General features: G+C 42.2%; 1 protein-coding gene across 5 annotated transcripts in view; it reads right to left on the minus strand.

Annotated features, from left to right (window-relative positions):
• Positions 1-15,592, minus strand: part of DENND1A (DENN domain containing 1A) — a 405,649-nt gene that overhangs the window by 176,170 nt on the left and 213,887 nt on the right. For all 5 annotated transcript variants that reach the window (XM_087822901.1, XM_016210953.2, XM_087822900.1 and 2 more), the window contains one exon: positions 6,351-6,451. In XM_087822901.1, coding sequence (XP_087679027.1) covers positions 6,351-6,451 — 101 coding nt within the window. The remainder of the gene's footprint in view (positions 1-6,350; positions 6,452-15,592) is intronic.

Here is a 15,592-nt window from a genome sequence, read left to right on the forward strand (position 1 = left end):
ACTCAGCCTTTCTGCTCCATCCTCAGCATTAAATTCAGCCAAATCTCACTAAGGAATTTACCTAGAGAACTGTAATTTCCCCTTGTCCAGCCAGCACACACTGTGCACTTCCTGTCAGGCCCACCACACCCATTTTCCTTCTGTCTGAAACTGAACTCGGGGCCCCTCTCCTCTCCTGCCTCTCTTGGATGGGCTCCTTGTTGCAATGCTTCCATCCCTGAGCACTGGACCTGTCTTAATCCCTTGCTGCTTCTTGGCTTAAAAAAAAAATCTCTGTTCTCCTTTTCCTGCCTGGACACCTGTGCTCTTCTGGGAAGTGTTTTCTCAAATCCAGAACCATCTATGAGCTCCTACCTTGCTAGCCCAATGCCAGGGACACACAATAGGCACTCATAAGTACCTGATGCAAAATGGAAATGACACACAATTTTTTGTTTACTTGTTGGAATTCAATCTTTAACAAAACCTACATAACCCAGTGTTTGGCATAGATAAGAGGCTATCAGCCACTCCTTTCTACCTAATCCACTTCCATCCTACCTTGGTGTTATGAATTTCAACTGGACTTTGCTGGGTCACACATACATACATGCACACACATATACAGTACTACATAGTGACTATAAATACATATATAGTCATTAACAACAAAATTAGTACCTACTATTTATGGAGCACCAGTAGTAATTACTGTTCATGCTTGACAGAGGAGAAAGTAGGCTCAGAGAGGCTCAGTGACCTCAAAGCTAATAAATGGGGAAGCCAGAGCCAAAGCCAAGTTTTGTTTCCACCACACCACACTTCATTGATTTTCATTTCTGCCACCAAGAATATCAACAATCCCTCTAATTTAGCATCAACTTATTCCCTATGCAAAATTTCATGGCATCAAAGAAGATAAAGACTGAAGTGGAGCCAGCTCTGATCATCCAGATGTCACTTCACAGCTGTGTCCAGACTGATGCCCCATCACCCATGTGGACGGTGCACCCTGAGATCAGGCATATTTCAGACTGTTTGCTAAAACCCTAGATGGAATACAGGATGGAGCATGGGGGTTGGTTCAGAACTCTACACGCATTACAGATAAAGAACCTAGCATCAGTGTCTCTCACAGAGAACTGAAGTATGCCCACTCTGAGTGGAAGAATAGTGTCCAGAGTCACCTGGAAATAAATGTCAGGAAATGCAATGCATTTTACAAAGACAAATGCTAAATCCAAACCTTAATTGGTTCAACCATGTCCTCAGCAAGCATCAGGCGTTAGCTACTAACTCGGCTCCTGACCTGGCTGTTCTCCACGGGAATGTAAGAACTTTTCCTGATCTGATGTGGAAATATTTTATCACAAAGGTGTGTTAACAAGTGTCCAAAATAACCCAAATAAACAACTCAATTTGGGAACTGACTCGTGGTCCTTATTGAGGACTGCTTCTGAATAAATAAGGCAGAAAAACGAATTTACACACGAAATACCATATGGCTTCTACCGGGACCTTTTATTAGCAACATTTAATTAGCACAGTGCCTGGTACATAGTAAATGCTCTATAAATATTTGCTGAATGAATGAATAATTAATCAATGATAACATAAGTTTACAATTAGCAAGTTATCAAGAGGCCTACGAGAATTTTTTCACAAAATCTTGGTGATGGGTACAGCGTCTTCTCTAACACATGGGAGCGTTAGTCAGAAAAGCTTTAACACCAGGTGGCCTTGGATTGCAAGTGCAGGCTCCACTATTTCTTAGCTGTGTGATAGTGGGCATGTCACTAAACCTCTCTGAGTGTGAACTTCTGAATCTATACAATGGAGCTAATAATACTTGCCTTACACCTTAATTTTGAAGATTGGCAATAATGTTTATAAAGAGCTTGACACACACACACTGGAATCAATAGATGGTGATTATTTTAATGAGAGGGAATGCTGCTTCTCATAAGCAAGTGAATCCTTTTGTCCCAGGAATAGGAAGGCTCTGCCAACACTGGCCAAGGGCAGGACTGCCATCAGCTAAGGTAGGGAAGGTTCTCATTTTCACTTTCAAAGTTAAGAGAATGGCACAGATCTAAAGTAGAAAGGAACCAGCAGCACATGTGTTTAAATATTCATAAGGGCTGGAAATGTCTTACTCCTTTCGTTTTCTCTGCCATCTGCTTTTGTTTCTTTTCTTTTCATTCTTATGCCACAGCTGCAAATGAAAACAACCATACAATAACTCAAGTTAAATAAAAAAAAATCAAAATAAAAACAATCTGAGGGGTAAAAAGAGAAGATGAATTATAAACTTTTTCCCTGAGCTCATAGACTACGAAAGCAAGAAAAATGTTTGGTGTGAGTTAAACCCTCTGGAAACCAAAATCCATGTCCCATGTTTATAGTAACCACGATAAGAGCAATCACCATTCACTAAATGGCTCCTGTGTGCCCCTTGATGACCAGTATCTCTAATTCCTAAAGCTGTCTTTGAAGTAGGTAAATTAAACCCATTTTACAGAAAAGAAACTGCAGATCAGAGGGGTAAACTAGATTTTTTTTAATGGTTACACAGCTAATAGAAGATGAGACTGAGGTGTGAACCCAGGTCTGTCTGGATTCAAAGCCCAGGTGCTTTCTCTACCACCCTCTTCAAAAATGGGAAGGGACTTGAAAAAATTAAGTTGGGAAATATTTAGGGCAGACCATTTGTGCTAAACCAACTTATTCAGATAATTAAAATCCGTGATTATAGCTCTAATTAAAGTTAACTCAGATAATTGCTTGTTGTATTTGTGAATGTGCAATTAGAGTCTTCCACATAATTGCGGGGTTTTCAGCATCAGACTTTCTATTTACTCACTGCATCCCAGAGCTTTGTTCCACTGGCTTCTGTTCTACCAAAGACTGCATGACAGCGCTTGGGGTCTCCGAGCTCAAGGACCATGACCTGTCATACCCACAGCAGGGTCTGGGCTCAGCCCCATTGAATGTCTTTGTCCCAAAGTCAATGAACACCTCATCTTCAAGTGCACTGTAAAAAGCTCTTACAGCCCACACTACACTGTTGTCCTGAAAACTCTGAGCAGCACGAACCTGAAGAAAAACTGGCAGCAGTGGTCTTCATGTGTTAATTACACTTGCGAAGTCTATTATGCATAGAAAGGGCACCTGCTGGCAGTGAAAATGACTAGAATCTGCCCTTCCTGTGCAGTGAGTAAATTGAGAGTTCATTTCTACAGGAGATAATAGTTTTCAGATTCCATTTCGTGTATCCCCTGCATGGGGACGTACTTAACATTTAAATCATCTGCAGAGGAACAAACCTCCTTCAAATTTACATGTTTCAGGCTCCTAGCACTTTACTTAAAATGCTAGTTATCCCTGCTGGCTCTTACCACCAAGGATTAAACTCAACGTGGTGAAAGTCACCGAGCACAATAGAGTCAAGTTATTAGCGTTGACTCAAATTTCATGACATTTGCAGTTTCTGACCAAAGCAGTGGTAGTAGGTTGGAGGTGATCATCAAGCCTTGAATTGAGGATCTGCTTTTCCTCTTGGGGCCTTTTATTGCATCATTCTTTCGCCTTGCCGTTAATCTGCAGATTCCAATCCCCAACGGCCTATAACCATCCTTTGGTCAAGTGTCAAAAAGTTCTTTCATGAAAACAAGAGACCAGGAAAAAAACGCTATCACACAAACAGAAACTTCCAAGATGGAACCTAATCACAAAGCTCACTCAGGCTCAGAAACATACAAGACTTAACTTTGATTTTCTGGAGTGGAAGTTTGGGGTAACAGGGCTTAGCAGCTTCCTTGACAAGCCTTCCTTTCTAAGTTAGAATTGGCAGGATCATTGTGCTAGGGCAGGCTGGTGACACAGTTCTGGATGGTGCTAGACTTAGATGGGGTGTTGAAAAGGGGATCTCAGATCAGCTTCATAGGAAAGAGTCAAACAGCTAACAAATCCCCTAAGCAAAGAAGAAAGGAGGGCTGGGATCTGAGATGGCAGCTGGAAAAAAATGGGCTAGAATAAAACACTGATTTTTCTTTAAGTACATCTTTTCATTTTATAAAAATTACACTTTCTTCATTAAAATACCTAAAATTATCAAAAATAAAATATAAATCATACAGATACAGAATTCCTCTCCCTCTTCCCCATCACGAATCACTGTTAACATTTTGGTGTATTTCCTTCTAGATTTCTGCCTCTGTGTGTGTGTGTGTGTGTGTGTGTGTACACATATTTAATTGTTGTGTTATATACACACACACAATTTTGTTTTCATAAAAATGGAATCATACAGTACACATTACCTACATTGGGGCAAGTTACTAAATCTCTTGTGCCCTTTGTTTATCGGTCTGTGAAATGGAGTCAGTAATACCTGCCTTATAGGGTTTCTGGAAGAACTAAAAGGGGTCACAGATGCAAAGGAGATGGTCCAGTGACTGGCGCATAGGCGAGACTCAACACTGGCAGCTACTGTGATCACTAATGTTACTGACAGAGCATTTTTCCCACACTCTCCACAGTTCTGGGAATGAACGCTGCTGGGTTTAAACTAGCTAACAATTTAGCAGCCAAAACTTTCCCAATAACAAAAAGCTAAAGTTGTATTATTACCAATCCCTGCATACAGAAACCCCTTGGCGTTCCTATCTAAAGCACAGCATGGAGACACATAGGTGAGTCTCTTCCAGAGGGGACCCTGAGGATCCCCTTAAAGCACACGTCTGCGTGAGTGTGCAGGAGTTACGAGTCCCCCTGCGTATGTAAGGGAGTATGGGGGCCATGGGTCTGTGTAAGGCTATGTGCCTGTGAGAGTGTTGTATACGGGGGGGGGCAGCAAGAGGACTGGGTGCCACCGTGTGAGTCTGTTTTAGGAGACACATGCCCCCTTTTTACCTTTTCTATCTAGTTTTCTCACTACCTGTCCTCCGTTCCTTGGGTGTGTATTTCGTCCTTTCTCCCCCGCACTCCCCTGGCCTAATTCCTCTGTGTCTGCCTCTGCCCAGCCCCTCAATCTTGCATTCAAACAACAGCAACACTACTGGATGGCAAACATGGGCCTTTCTTTTGAGATACATGCAGTGGAATAACCCATAGCTGGTTCAGAAGCTCAGGAGCAGCAGCAAGTCTAAACAGAGAAACAGCCCCTTAATCTCGTAAGAGGTGGGAGATAGGCATGGACAAAAAGAGGCACCTTGATAAGAGAGATGCAGAGTGGAGAGATGAGCCAAATCACTTAGTGCAGGCACCGGAGACGGTTGTGAGTCTCACTTGACAGCCCTGAGCTACATACATCTTTGTTGCCCAGTGGCTTCTTGGGATGAGGGGGAGCCCAACGTTCAAATCAGGAGTACTGTGGAATACCTTTAAGCTCCTGGGATGGTGTGGCTACCTTGGTGAACCTTTTAGCGGAAGGTTTGCAAAATGGTAGAGAACCCAGGAAAAATTATGACTGACCCAGACGCAATCATTTTGAACCAATGGCAACCCCTCTAATGGGCCCCCTTCTCCTGAGTTGTCAATATCTGGAAGGCAGGACCTTTTCCTACATATGCGCAGTGCTCCCTTATCAACTTTTGCTGACGTGAGCTGTCTGGAGACAATGTCTTCAACTACGTCACACTGGAGAAAGAAACTGTTCAGAAGGAAAATGGACCTGAATCAGTTTCTTTGGTGATGTATATATACATTTTTCGGTGATGTACTGAAGACAGAGTGATGGTGACAAGGCTCCTGAGCACCCATCATGAGCCTGCTTGTCTTCATGGTGTCCTTCCATCTGTTGTGTCATCTCATCTTTATATAATTAAGTACAGAACAACAACATTTTGCAGATGAGGAGACAAAGTGGTAGAGCTGACTCTAACGCCTGCCTGCCTTCCACTGAAATACAGTTCACCGAACAGTGAAATGCCCACTGAAGAACTGCAAAGGGTTTTGAAGTCTGGAGTATGCTCCCAAACCACAGCTGAGAGCAAGTCTTATAGAATGCGCCAGGGCATGGCTGAAATGTGAAGACCTTGGGGATCTCCATGGTTCCTGTCATCAGTTTCCAATTTGTCTTTGGGAAAAAAAAAATCAAAAAAATCACACGACTACTTGGTGCTTTGGTTTCCCCAAACTGAGAAATGGGAAAAGTATTATCTATTCACTTGAACTCTTAAGAATGCCATAACCTCTAGGAAAGCTGTTTGGAAACAGAAGGGCCATGCAGTCATGTGGTCTAAAACACATGTCCTATTTGAAGTTAATATTTTTCATTTAGAGCCACCAACTGCATTGCAAGTTACAGACCTAACATTCCTGCCAGTTCCTGGAGAAGGAAGCAGAGGTGGGGCAAGCGGCAGCCTTACCAGCAGTAGTCCAGCAGGTGCGGCGGCAGGACCGGGATGTACACGTGCTGCCAGAACATGGGGTAGAGCATGGCGGCAGAGCCGTGGATGCAGGCAGTTAACTGCAAGAGAAGCAAATCAGAGGCTCAGAGCTAACAGTCAAAGTGAAGAGACACTGTCCTATTGGAGGCAGCAGTAAAATTAAATACATACTTCTCAAAGTATTTAAAATAAATGAACTCAATCATCCTAATTCAAATTTAATAAGAGCCTGCTTTTCAAAAAACAATCTATTTTTCCCCCGATTATGAAGCTAATGCACAATGACAGTAGAAAATTTAGAAAATGAAAAAAGGGATAAAAGAAAACAAAAGTCTTCACCATCTGAAAACAATTTAACATTTTGGGGTATTACATACACATGCACTTATATTTCCTTTTCTAATAAAATTAGGATTATTGTAACTACAGTGTTCATTTGCTCTTTTTTTTGCAAGTATGCTCTTTTTTCTTCAAGTTAACATTATTTGCTGGCATTTTCCCCATATCTTTAAATATTCTTAGAAAACATATCTTTTAATGCCACTCAATAAATTTCCCATACTATATTTAACCACTCTTCTACCATTAAGTTACATAATCAGATCAGCTCAATAATTTTTATGTCTGGTTCCTAGATGTAGAATTCAGAGACAAAAGTTATAAATATTTTAAGGCACTTAATAAATATAACAATATAAACATAATAAATGCACTCATATAACCGGTGAAGGATGGAGGCTCTTTACACGCGCCCAGCCGTGTACTAAGTGTCCCCTTCCACCTCACCAGCACTAAGGACTGCAGCCAAGGCAGCTTTAAAACTGTATCTCTCCGTTTTTATTTTTATTCCTCTGGTCATGACTGAGGCTGAACATCCTGTGATAAGTTTCTTGACTATATTTTTTAGGTAAATGGTCTGTTTCCTATTCTTAGGCCACTTTTTCTAATGAATATTAGTATTTTAAAAAATTGATTTACCAGCAAACAGTGGATATGCAAAGGACACTAATCCTTTGCAATGTTCTGGAAAAAATAATCCATCCTTATTTTCTTTGAATTTTTGGGGTAAAGAGAAGGTTGAAATAATTACATAGACAAACATTTTCCTTCATGATGGTTTCCACTGCTTTTATACTAAGAAAGGCCCCCATGTCTTTCCCCAGCATTTAATTTTAATCCATCTGGAATGAATTCAGGTTTAAGGACTGAGGTGAGAATTTATTTTTTCCACATAGTTAATCAATTGCTCCAGCACTGTTAACTGACTAATCCTTCCTCCCCTATCCTTTTGACATGCCCTTGTCCCATATTCCTTTTTTTCTTAAGAGCTAGACACACCATACAATCAATATTTGATATAATTACATTTTCAGAAACAAAGATATAATGGAATAAAATCGTTACAAAATTCAATACCATGAAAGAAGGGAAAACCAACACCTTGGGAGATACGGCTAGGAAGTGACAAAAGCCAACAACACATGCTTCTCTCTGTCTTGTTTCTCTGGTTTCTGGGAAGCCTGTTCCCACGAGGGCCTTGCTTCTTTTGGAAGCTGTTAACTGGCCTTTGCTGACAGAAGGACATTTACGTGGCGAAAGAGTGACGTGCCAAAGCCCAGTTAAAGAATCCCAGAGGTTAGTGTAACATGAACAGCTTTAAATTGGATATTCTGCTGATGTTTCACAGTTGTGAGAGCTGTGTATTAAAATCCAGGGCTGCTACTCCCCCCACCCCTTTTCCCTCCAGACCCTGCTCTTTAAATCAGGTACATGTCATGACCAGGAGCCGGTCCAGCAAGCTTTCTAGAGCTGTTCCCAGTGACACCATCAAGGCTTGTAGGTTTAATCCAACCCTCCTAACCCATTTTAATACGTTTCCATATAAAGAAGGGTGTCTGGTCATATTTTACATGACTAATCTCTTCAGGTTTAGGAGATGAGAACTCTCTGCGGGTGTTGAACGAGGGGAAAATGAACCAACTGCACTCCGACTCCACCCTGAAGGCAGGCTGGGGGGCGACACTGCCCATCCTCTGGCTGCCAACGTACTCTTCCTGAAGCGCAGGTCTGGTCATGTAACACCCTGCTCGGAAGCCCTTGGGCGCGCCCGGAACAGGCATGTCTCCACCTGTTCCCAGCCTACTGCAGAGCAGCGTCTCCGGCCACGGCCTCTCCTGCCTTCTCCAAGTCTATCCTTGGAATAACGCATTCGCAGGCTGAGGAGGAGGTGTGTGCTCCTCTTCTTTCTCCCCTCCCGCCGGTCCCCCAAACTGGCCTGGGTTTTTGCCCAGAGCAAACTCCCCCTGCCTCGGTCTGTGTGCAAGTGCGGCCTTCCTCGCATGGCTCTCCGGGGCACACACCCCACTATCAGTGCGACTAGACTGCCTGCGTGTTTGCCCTCTCACTGCAAAGCACAGGGGCCTGTCTCTCTTTTCCTCTCCATGTTCTCGGTGGTACAGCATGCATACAAGTGCTCGCTAACCCAATGCTTCCTGAATAAATAAAAAATAGTTCTACTTAGAACATAGTCACGATATAAAGATAGATAATGGCTTGGCTTTTAACAGTATTGGTTCAATATTTTCATGAGTCTCACAGAGTTGGGTATATGACTCAAATTTCAAAATAGTAACGGCAAGCTTAGACACAAGATATGCCACTTCTTGGAAAATCAAGTCAGCGGCTTCCTTCATCCATCCATTCGATCATATGTCTACTGTATAACTCTTCAACACACCAAGTAAATAAAAGCACTGTAAAACCTATATGGTGCCACACAATTGTGAGGCATCATCACATGAATTCATTTGTAGTTCTCTTTGGAAAAGTCATTCAATGGAATTTCCTGGTTGAAACAGAACTTGATTACCTGCCTCTTTTTAGCTTAAACTGGTTTGAGTCTAAACCCTATTTCAAGTGAAAAAGTGGCAGAGGTGCTCTCTTCAGACAGTGTTCTTTTTATGTCTCCTTAACCTCAAAAAAACCACACCAAACAAACCCCTGGCCAAGATAAGTGCCAAGATTTTAAAATTTCTCATCCCTCATATGAAACAAACTTTGAAGGTGTCTGATCATCATTTTCACTGGGGTTTTCTAAGGGCCAAGTCTCTGCAAGTAGAGTAAAATGCATTTACCCATTTGATTAAGAAAACAAACAAACAAAAAGGAAACGGTTGGGCTCTTTTACCAAATATAAAATGCACAAACAATGTGCACCGTTACTTAGGAACAGTGACGGAGTCGACCACAGGAAAAGCATCATGATACTTCTATGCTTAATCAGAAAAAACGTACAATGTCCTATAAGTTATCTAACTGGCTACTTATTTGAAAAATAACTCTACTACCAACCCTATTTTTTAAAATAAGGATACTAAAGGCCTATGTTCATTTCTTACAGAATACAAAATTTAAAAGTAATGAAAGTCTACAATTTGGATTACACTCAACAAAGGGGTACTGTGAATATTTAATTGAAGTGTAAGTTGAGGAAAATGATCCTATCAAACTCTCACTCGGTGGGAGAATAGAAAGATAGTATGTGTAAAATTTGCCCAAAGTCATTAGTCACAATGAATATTCATCAGAAGCCAATTATCAATCCCATTTAATGACACCCCAAAAGATTTTGCCCTGAAGCAGCTGAATAGTCTAAGACTCCAGACAAAACTAGACAAATTATACAGCCAACAGCCAGTCTAGCCAGGACACAGATTGTAAAGTAAACCACTGGTGGGTTTTTGGACGCACTTTTAGCAAATTCTGTCCTCAATTAAAGATGCACAAGGTCACTTCTATCTTGGAGCTTTCTATACGGCTTCATTAATTTTCTTTGAGGCAAAGGGAGAGAAAGGGAGAAGGCAGTGGGGATAGGACATGAATGAAGAGCGATCAATGATAGAGTTGAAAAAAATCTCACACACACACACACACACACACACACATACACACGTGTATTTTAGTTTAAGGTATTCCTCAGAGATAATGCCCAGATTGTCTCAGTCTTAGATTCCAATGGTAGCTCCGAAATTTAACACAGAATAAAAGTAAGAATCTCCCCCTCCCTCCCAAAAAAGAATCCCAACAGTGTAAGTGCCAGGCACCATGTCAGGGGTTTAGAATCTTGCAAAGTAGTATTTTAAAGGAGTGTGTGTATGTGTGTGAGTGTGTGTTTACATACATACACCCTCATCACCACACTTCACAGATAAGGAAACAGTCTCTGAGGTGAAATAACTTGCCCAAGGCCACATAGATAGTGACAGAACTGGGACTCGCATCCAGGCCTGTCAGACTATAATGGCCACTGTGTTTCCACAATGCATAAATTAACTTAACAATGTTTAGAGTGCCTACCCTGTGCCCATACACTGTGCTGAGGATTCTGTACTAGGTGAGAAACTGTCCCTGTCAGCACGGCCAAATTAGGTAGAAACATTATTTGCTTTGCTGTTCGATGAACAAATATCTAGGGCAAAATTCCAATGAAGAGAAAATAATCCTTTTAAAACTGAACACAGATCTGACAATTTCCTGGGGATTAGTTACATTTAACTAAGGTGTTATAGTGTCTTTAATCCACAGGAAATTCTAGACAACGAGGTAATGACTGTCGAAGTGATGGTTTACACCCCAATTTGGGGCACCTGTCTGAAAGTCTGGGCTTCCGTCATGTTCCCTTTCTCACACTTGCATGGAGTTTCCACTAATTCTCTTTTTTGATCTGAGTAAGCCACTTCCTCTCCTGGGTCTCAATTTCCCCTCTCTGGAAAACAAGAGGCTGGACCACATGATCCCTCTGCCCCCTTCCAGCTTTGACAACTTAGGACCTAGAGGAATGGCTGTCCTTTGATGTGAAATATGCGCCTCCTTTGCCCCAGCTCACCATCAGCTCTACATATAAGTAAAACAGGGCATGTCTCAAAGCTGGTCTTGCTTTCTCATCTCCGCAGCTGTAGGGCCACCTGGAGTTCATGTGCTATCTAGGACCCCTCACCTCTCAGCCGCCCATCCCCGCTGCCTGAGCGTGGAGGGCACAGCCTTCCCCTGTGCTTGGCCCCTGACACTCCGAGACCTCAGAAGTAGATGCTCTTAGGAGACCAGCGGCATGAGACTACAGACATGAGCTCCTCAAGGACAGAGCACACATTCGATCCCTCTCCTTATCTCTTGCTACGCTTGACACAGAGCAGGTGCTGAGTACATGTTTGGAGACTGTTAGAATGCCCCCAGCTTCACATCATGAGGAATGGTAGGCAAGATTACCAGACACTTAACAAACTGCAGTTGCTTAATAGATCACAACGAGGAGCTGTAAATTTCTAAAAATACTGAGATTCCAGGTTCCAAAAGCTTACAGAAGAAAAAAATCAGACGGTCACAGTCACTCACATCCTAGAATATCAAACTGACATCTGCTTCATCACTGAGTTAGATGCACTGGGATTTCTCCTCTGAACCCAAACATCAGGAAAGTGATAAAACAAGCAGTAGAGAAGGAATACCAAATTACTATCCTTAAAGATGGGTCATTTTAAACTCCACTCCTTTCAACCAGGAATCATCCTGTGTAGGAGAGCTGTAGAAAATGTCTGTGGAAGCCAGCTTTCTCAATTTGAGAATGAGACACTTTTATTTAATTATGACCATCTCTGTAGCCATCAGGAAATGAACGGTCCACGTTAAACAGTGCTGTGGGCTTTCCTTGTTTTTGATTTTTACTTATTCTCAAACGTAGAACCCACTATAAGATCAGCAATGAGTTTTAAGTAAAATCTGCAGGGGTTCGGAAAGTTAACCTACTCAACCCTTCCAAGGGTATGGGAAAAACCTTTCATTACAAACAGTTCCGTTACGTTCATATTGTGTTTACCACATTTATGAGGGTAGAGCTGGCTTTGAAGAACTAAGATGCTTTAGCAAAAAGGCACCTTAGTCTGAGAATCAAACCTTCAGCTAGTCTAGACAGAAGATGGCTGGGTATGTGAGTGGAAAGAAGGAAAAGAGCAAAGAATGCCCTGCTTTTCTTAGAAGTTGAAATGTAACAGTTCTTTATTTTTATTTTTATTTCTGGTTGTGGGGGAAGGGCAGCCTTTCTTCAAGTAGTTTGTTTTGGTTTTTTTTCAGTTGGGTGGAACTCATCCTGCCTCTTGCTTCTCCACTATCCTCTGGAGAAAGGTAAGAAAAAAAAAAAACACACCAAAAAAACCCAACACATCAACATGGGGTCGAGTGGAATGCCTTCCACTGACAGCAAGATCACAGTCCAGAGGAAGCTTTCTCAAGCAATCGCCTGCCTACTCAATCACGTCTCCCTCCTCCCCAAAGAACCGCCTAGCTAGAGTAATTAGAGTTCGTTATTAACCAGGAAAAGAAGCTTTCATGCCAAGATGTGACACTTCACAACATCAAAGCAACTAAAACTGCCAGAGAAAAGCCTTAGCTTCCGAAGCCGAGGCAGACACAACGGTATGGGAAACTACAGTGTCAATGAGCCCGCAGCACGGGAGTGAGGAAAGTGCACACTTTCCTGTAAGATGAAAAAAGGCAAAGGCAAGGTCACACTGGGGTTGCTAACACTTCATTTAGAGCAGGGGCAGCAAGGTTCTGCCCTCCTCCATCTTGTGCCTGTGACAGACATTACAAACCCATGTGGTGTCAGGACATGGCCTGAGGGTGCCTCTGAACATGCAACCATCGTCACTGGATCCAAGTAGGCCTCAAGAAGAAATCTATTTGCCACCTCAAGTCTAGTATTAGTGGATAGTTATATATTTTTGAAAATATTCTAAGATCATAATTTATGTTTAGCTAATTTACACTGCTGCTTTAATGAATCACATTATTTAAAAGAAAGAAAGCAGAACTGAGCATGGATCATGAGTACCTATCTGTAGGTATCCACACATAGAGAAGACACCACAGAACCTTCAGGTGGTAGGAGCTATTGGATTTGAAGGCACAGGAAAAATAAAAGAATCTGCCTGGTAAAGTTTTGTCGGGCAAATCTAACCTTAGACAGTGAGAGTAAAGTTAGAAAGATTAAAGCTATAATACAGCCTCCACTGTGACCACTTAGCTCAGCATTTACTATCTGCCAAACACTGTTCTAAGTGTGTCACATATAGTTAACTCATTCAATCTTTACAGTCCTATAAGGTACGTAGCATTATAGTCCCCATTTTACAGATAGGTTCCTAGATGTTAAGTACCTTGTGCAGGGTCACAGAGCTAGAGGCAGAGCTAGGATATGAACCTAGGGAGTCTAGCTCCAGAAACTGCTCTTAGCTCACAGGAGACTGCCTCTGTGCTATGACCTGTATTAATCCGACAATTACTGAGTATCCGCTATGTGTACATGCCATGCCCTCAAGCAATCTAACACAGACAGACACAGATCAAAATGCAAACAATCAACTTTAACACAAAAGCATTATGAAAGAAGTGTTATAATAGATGTGCAAGTGTGTTGGCATATAAAGAAGGAATCATTAATTCTGCCTGGGGCAAGAATCAGGATTGCTTGCAGAGGGTGTGGGGGGAAAGAGGCATCAGAGCAGGGCCAGAAGGAGGAAAACCAGAAGCTGCCAGTCCTCTTCCCTGGGAGGCCAGTCAGGTGGTCACAGTGGGTCGAGGGAGCACAGCAGCTTCTTAGGGCCGCTCTAGAGCTCTGTAGTGACGACTATGGAGACCTGAGCAAGAAGTGGCGACTGAGTCAGTAACTATGTGACTAATGAGAAGTGGGTGGATGCTGAAAGCCTCTTTCCAGTTGCCATGACTATCGTCTGTTGCTTGGATTCATTCGCCCTCCTTATCACCAGTTATATTAATTACATCGTCAGACTTCTTCCAGGATCCTGACTGTCCTCTTTGCTTCTAAAACTCAAACTGGGGTTCACTGCCCCTCAAAGGTGAGATTCAGAGTCAGCATTTACTGAATGATTAGCATGTGCCCAGGAGTGGGCTATATGCCACCATATCTATGACCACTGAGTCCTTGCAACAACTGTGAGATGGGTGTTAATACCATCCCCATTTTGACAGTAGAGGGACGAGATTCCAAAAGGTCAGGCATGTTGCCCAAGGCCGGGTGGCTGGGAATAACACAGGGAGGATTAGGGACAGAGGTAGGAACTGAACAAAATCATCCTGACTTGCAGTCTGGTGCTCTCTCCTACAGCCCTGCAGTCCCTCTCCTTGGGAAAAAATAATGCCTATAGGGCTGTCCGAATCAAGCTGGGCTACTACACAGCTATTGAGGTAGCAGAAGAGAAAAAAACATGAATTTTCATAAGATCTGGACCGACCCCTGACTGCATAGCCTAACCTCACAGCACACTACCTTGGCTCGCCGAAGTGACCAACTTTTCAGCCTGCAGAAACACCAGAGGGAAAGCGAGCCCTTGTTCTTGCTGACTTAGCACACAGCACGTGTTCAAATTTCTTTAATGACATCCACAGAGATGCCTGCAACTGTGGATGTCATTTAGGGCTTTTCAAGTATTAAGGTGTCAGTGACTTAATATGACCCATTACTGTTTTGTGATAGAGATTTGATTCATGAGAGTCATATAAAAATTAAGCTATGAGTTCTATAATCTAAAGAATATATCATTTATGTCACAAATTGACTATACTACTAAGTAATAAACAAGATTCTCTGCCATATTCTCTATAGCTAAAAAGAAACATTACCTCTCCAGTCTATTTATACCCATGAACCCAAAGTTACAGTGGTGGACTACGTCAGCATCCAACATTACTGAGAGCTTAAACAGAGTATATTTAGCTCTGTCCTGTTCTAGACTAGGCAATACCCAATTCAAAGCTCTCCCAAAGAAAAATATGGAAACAGAATTTTTTTAGTGTTGGTTGTACTCATGTCTTCTAAACAAACTCAACCAGGCTCCATTATGTAATCTCAAAATGAGTCAATGACAAAAAGTAACAATAAGGAAAGAATATTGTGCCCGGCCGGGCGTGGCTCAGCGGTTGAGCATCGACCTGGGATCCAGGCGATCAGGGTTCGATTCCCGGCCAGGGCACATGCCCAGGTTGCCGGCTCGATCAATGACTTTCTCATCATTGATGTTTCTCTCTCTCTCCCTCTCCTTCCCTCTCTCTGAAATCAATAAAGATATATTAAAAATATATATATATTGTTTTTGTCTTAGACAACTGTCTATTCACTGTTTCTATATCTTCCTGTGTATCAATCATTT

The sequence above is a fragment of the Miniopterus natalensis genome, chromosome 12 (genome assembly GCF_054644295.1).
Source record: "Miniopterus natalensis isolate mMinNat1 chromosome 12, mMinNat1.hap1, whole genome shotgun sequence".
In the NCBI taxonomy this organism is placed as follows: domain Eukaryota; kingdom Metazoa; phylum Chordata; class Mammalia; order Chiroptera; family Miniopteridae; genus Miniopterus; species Miniopterus natalensis.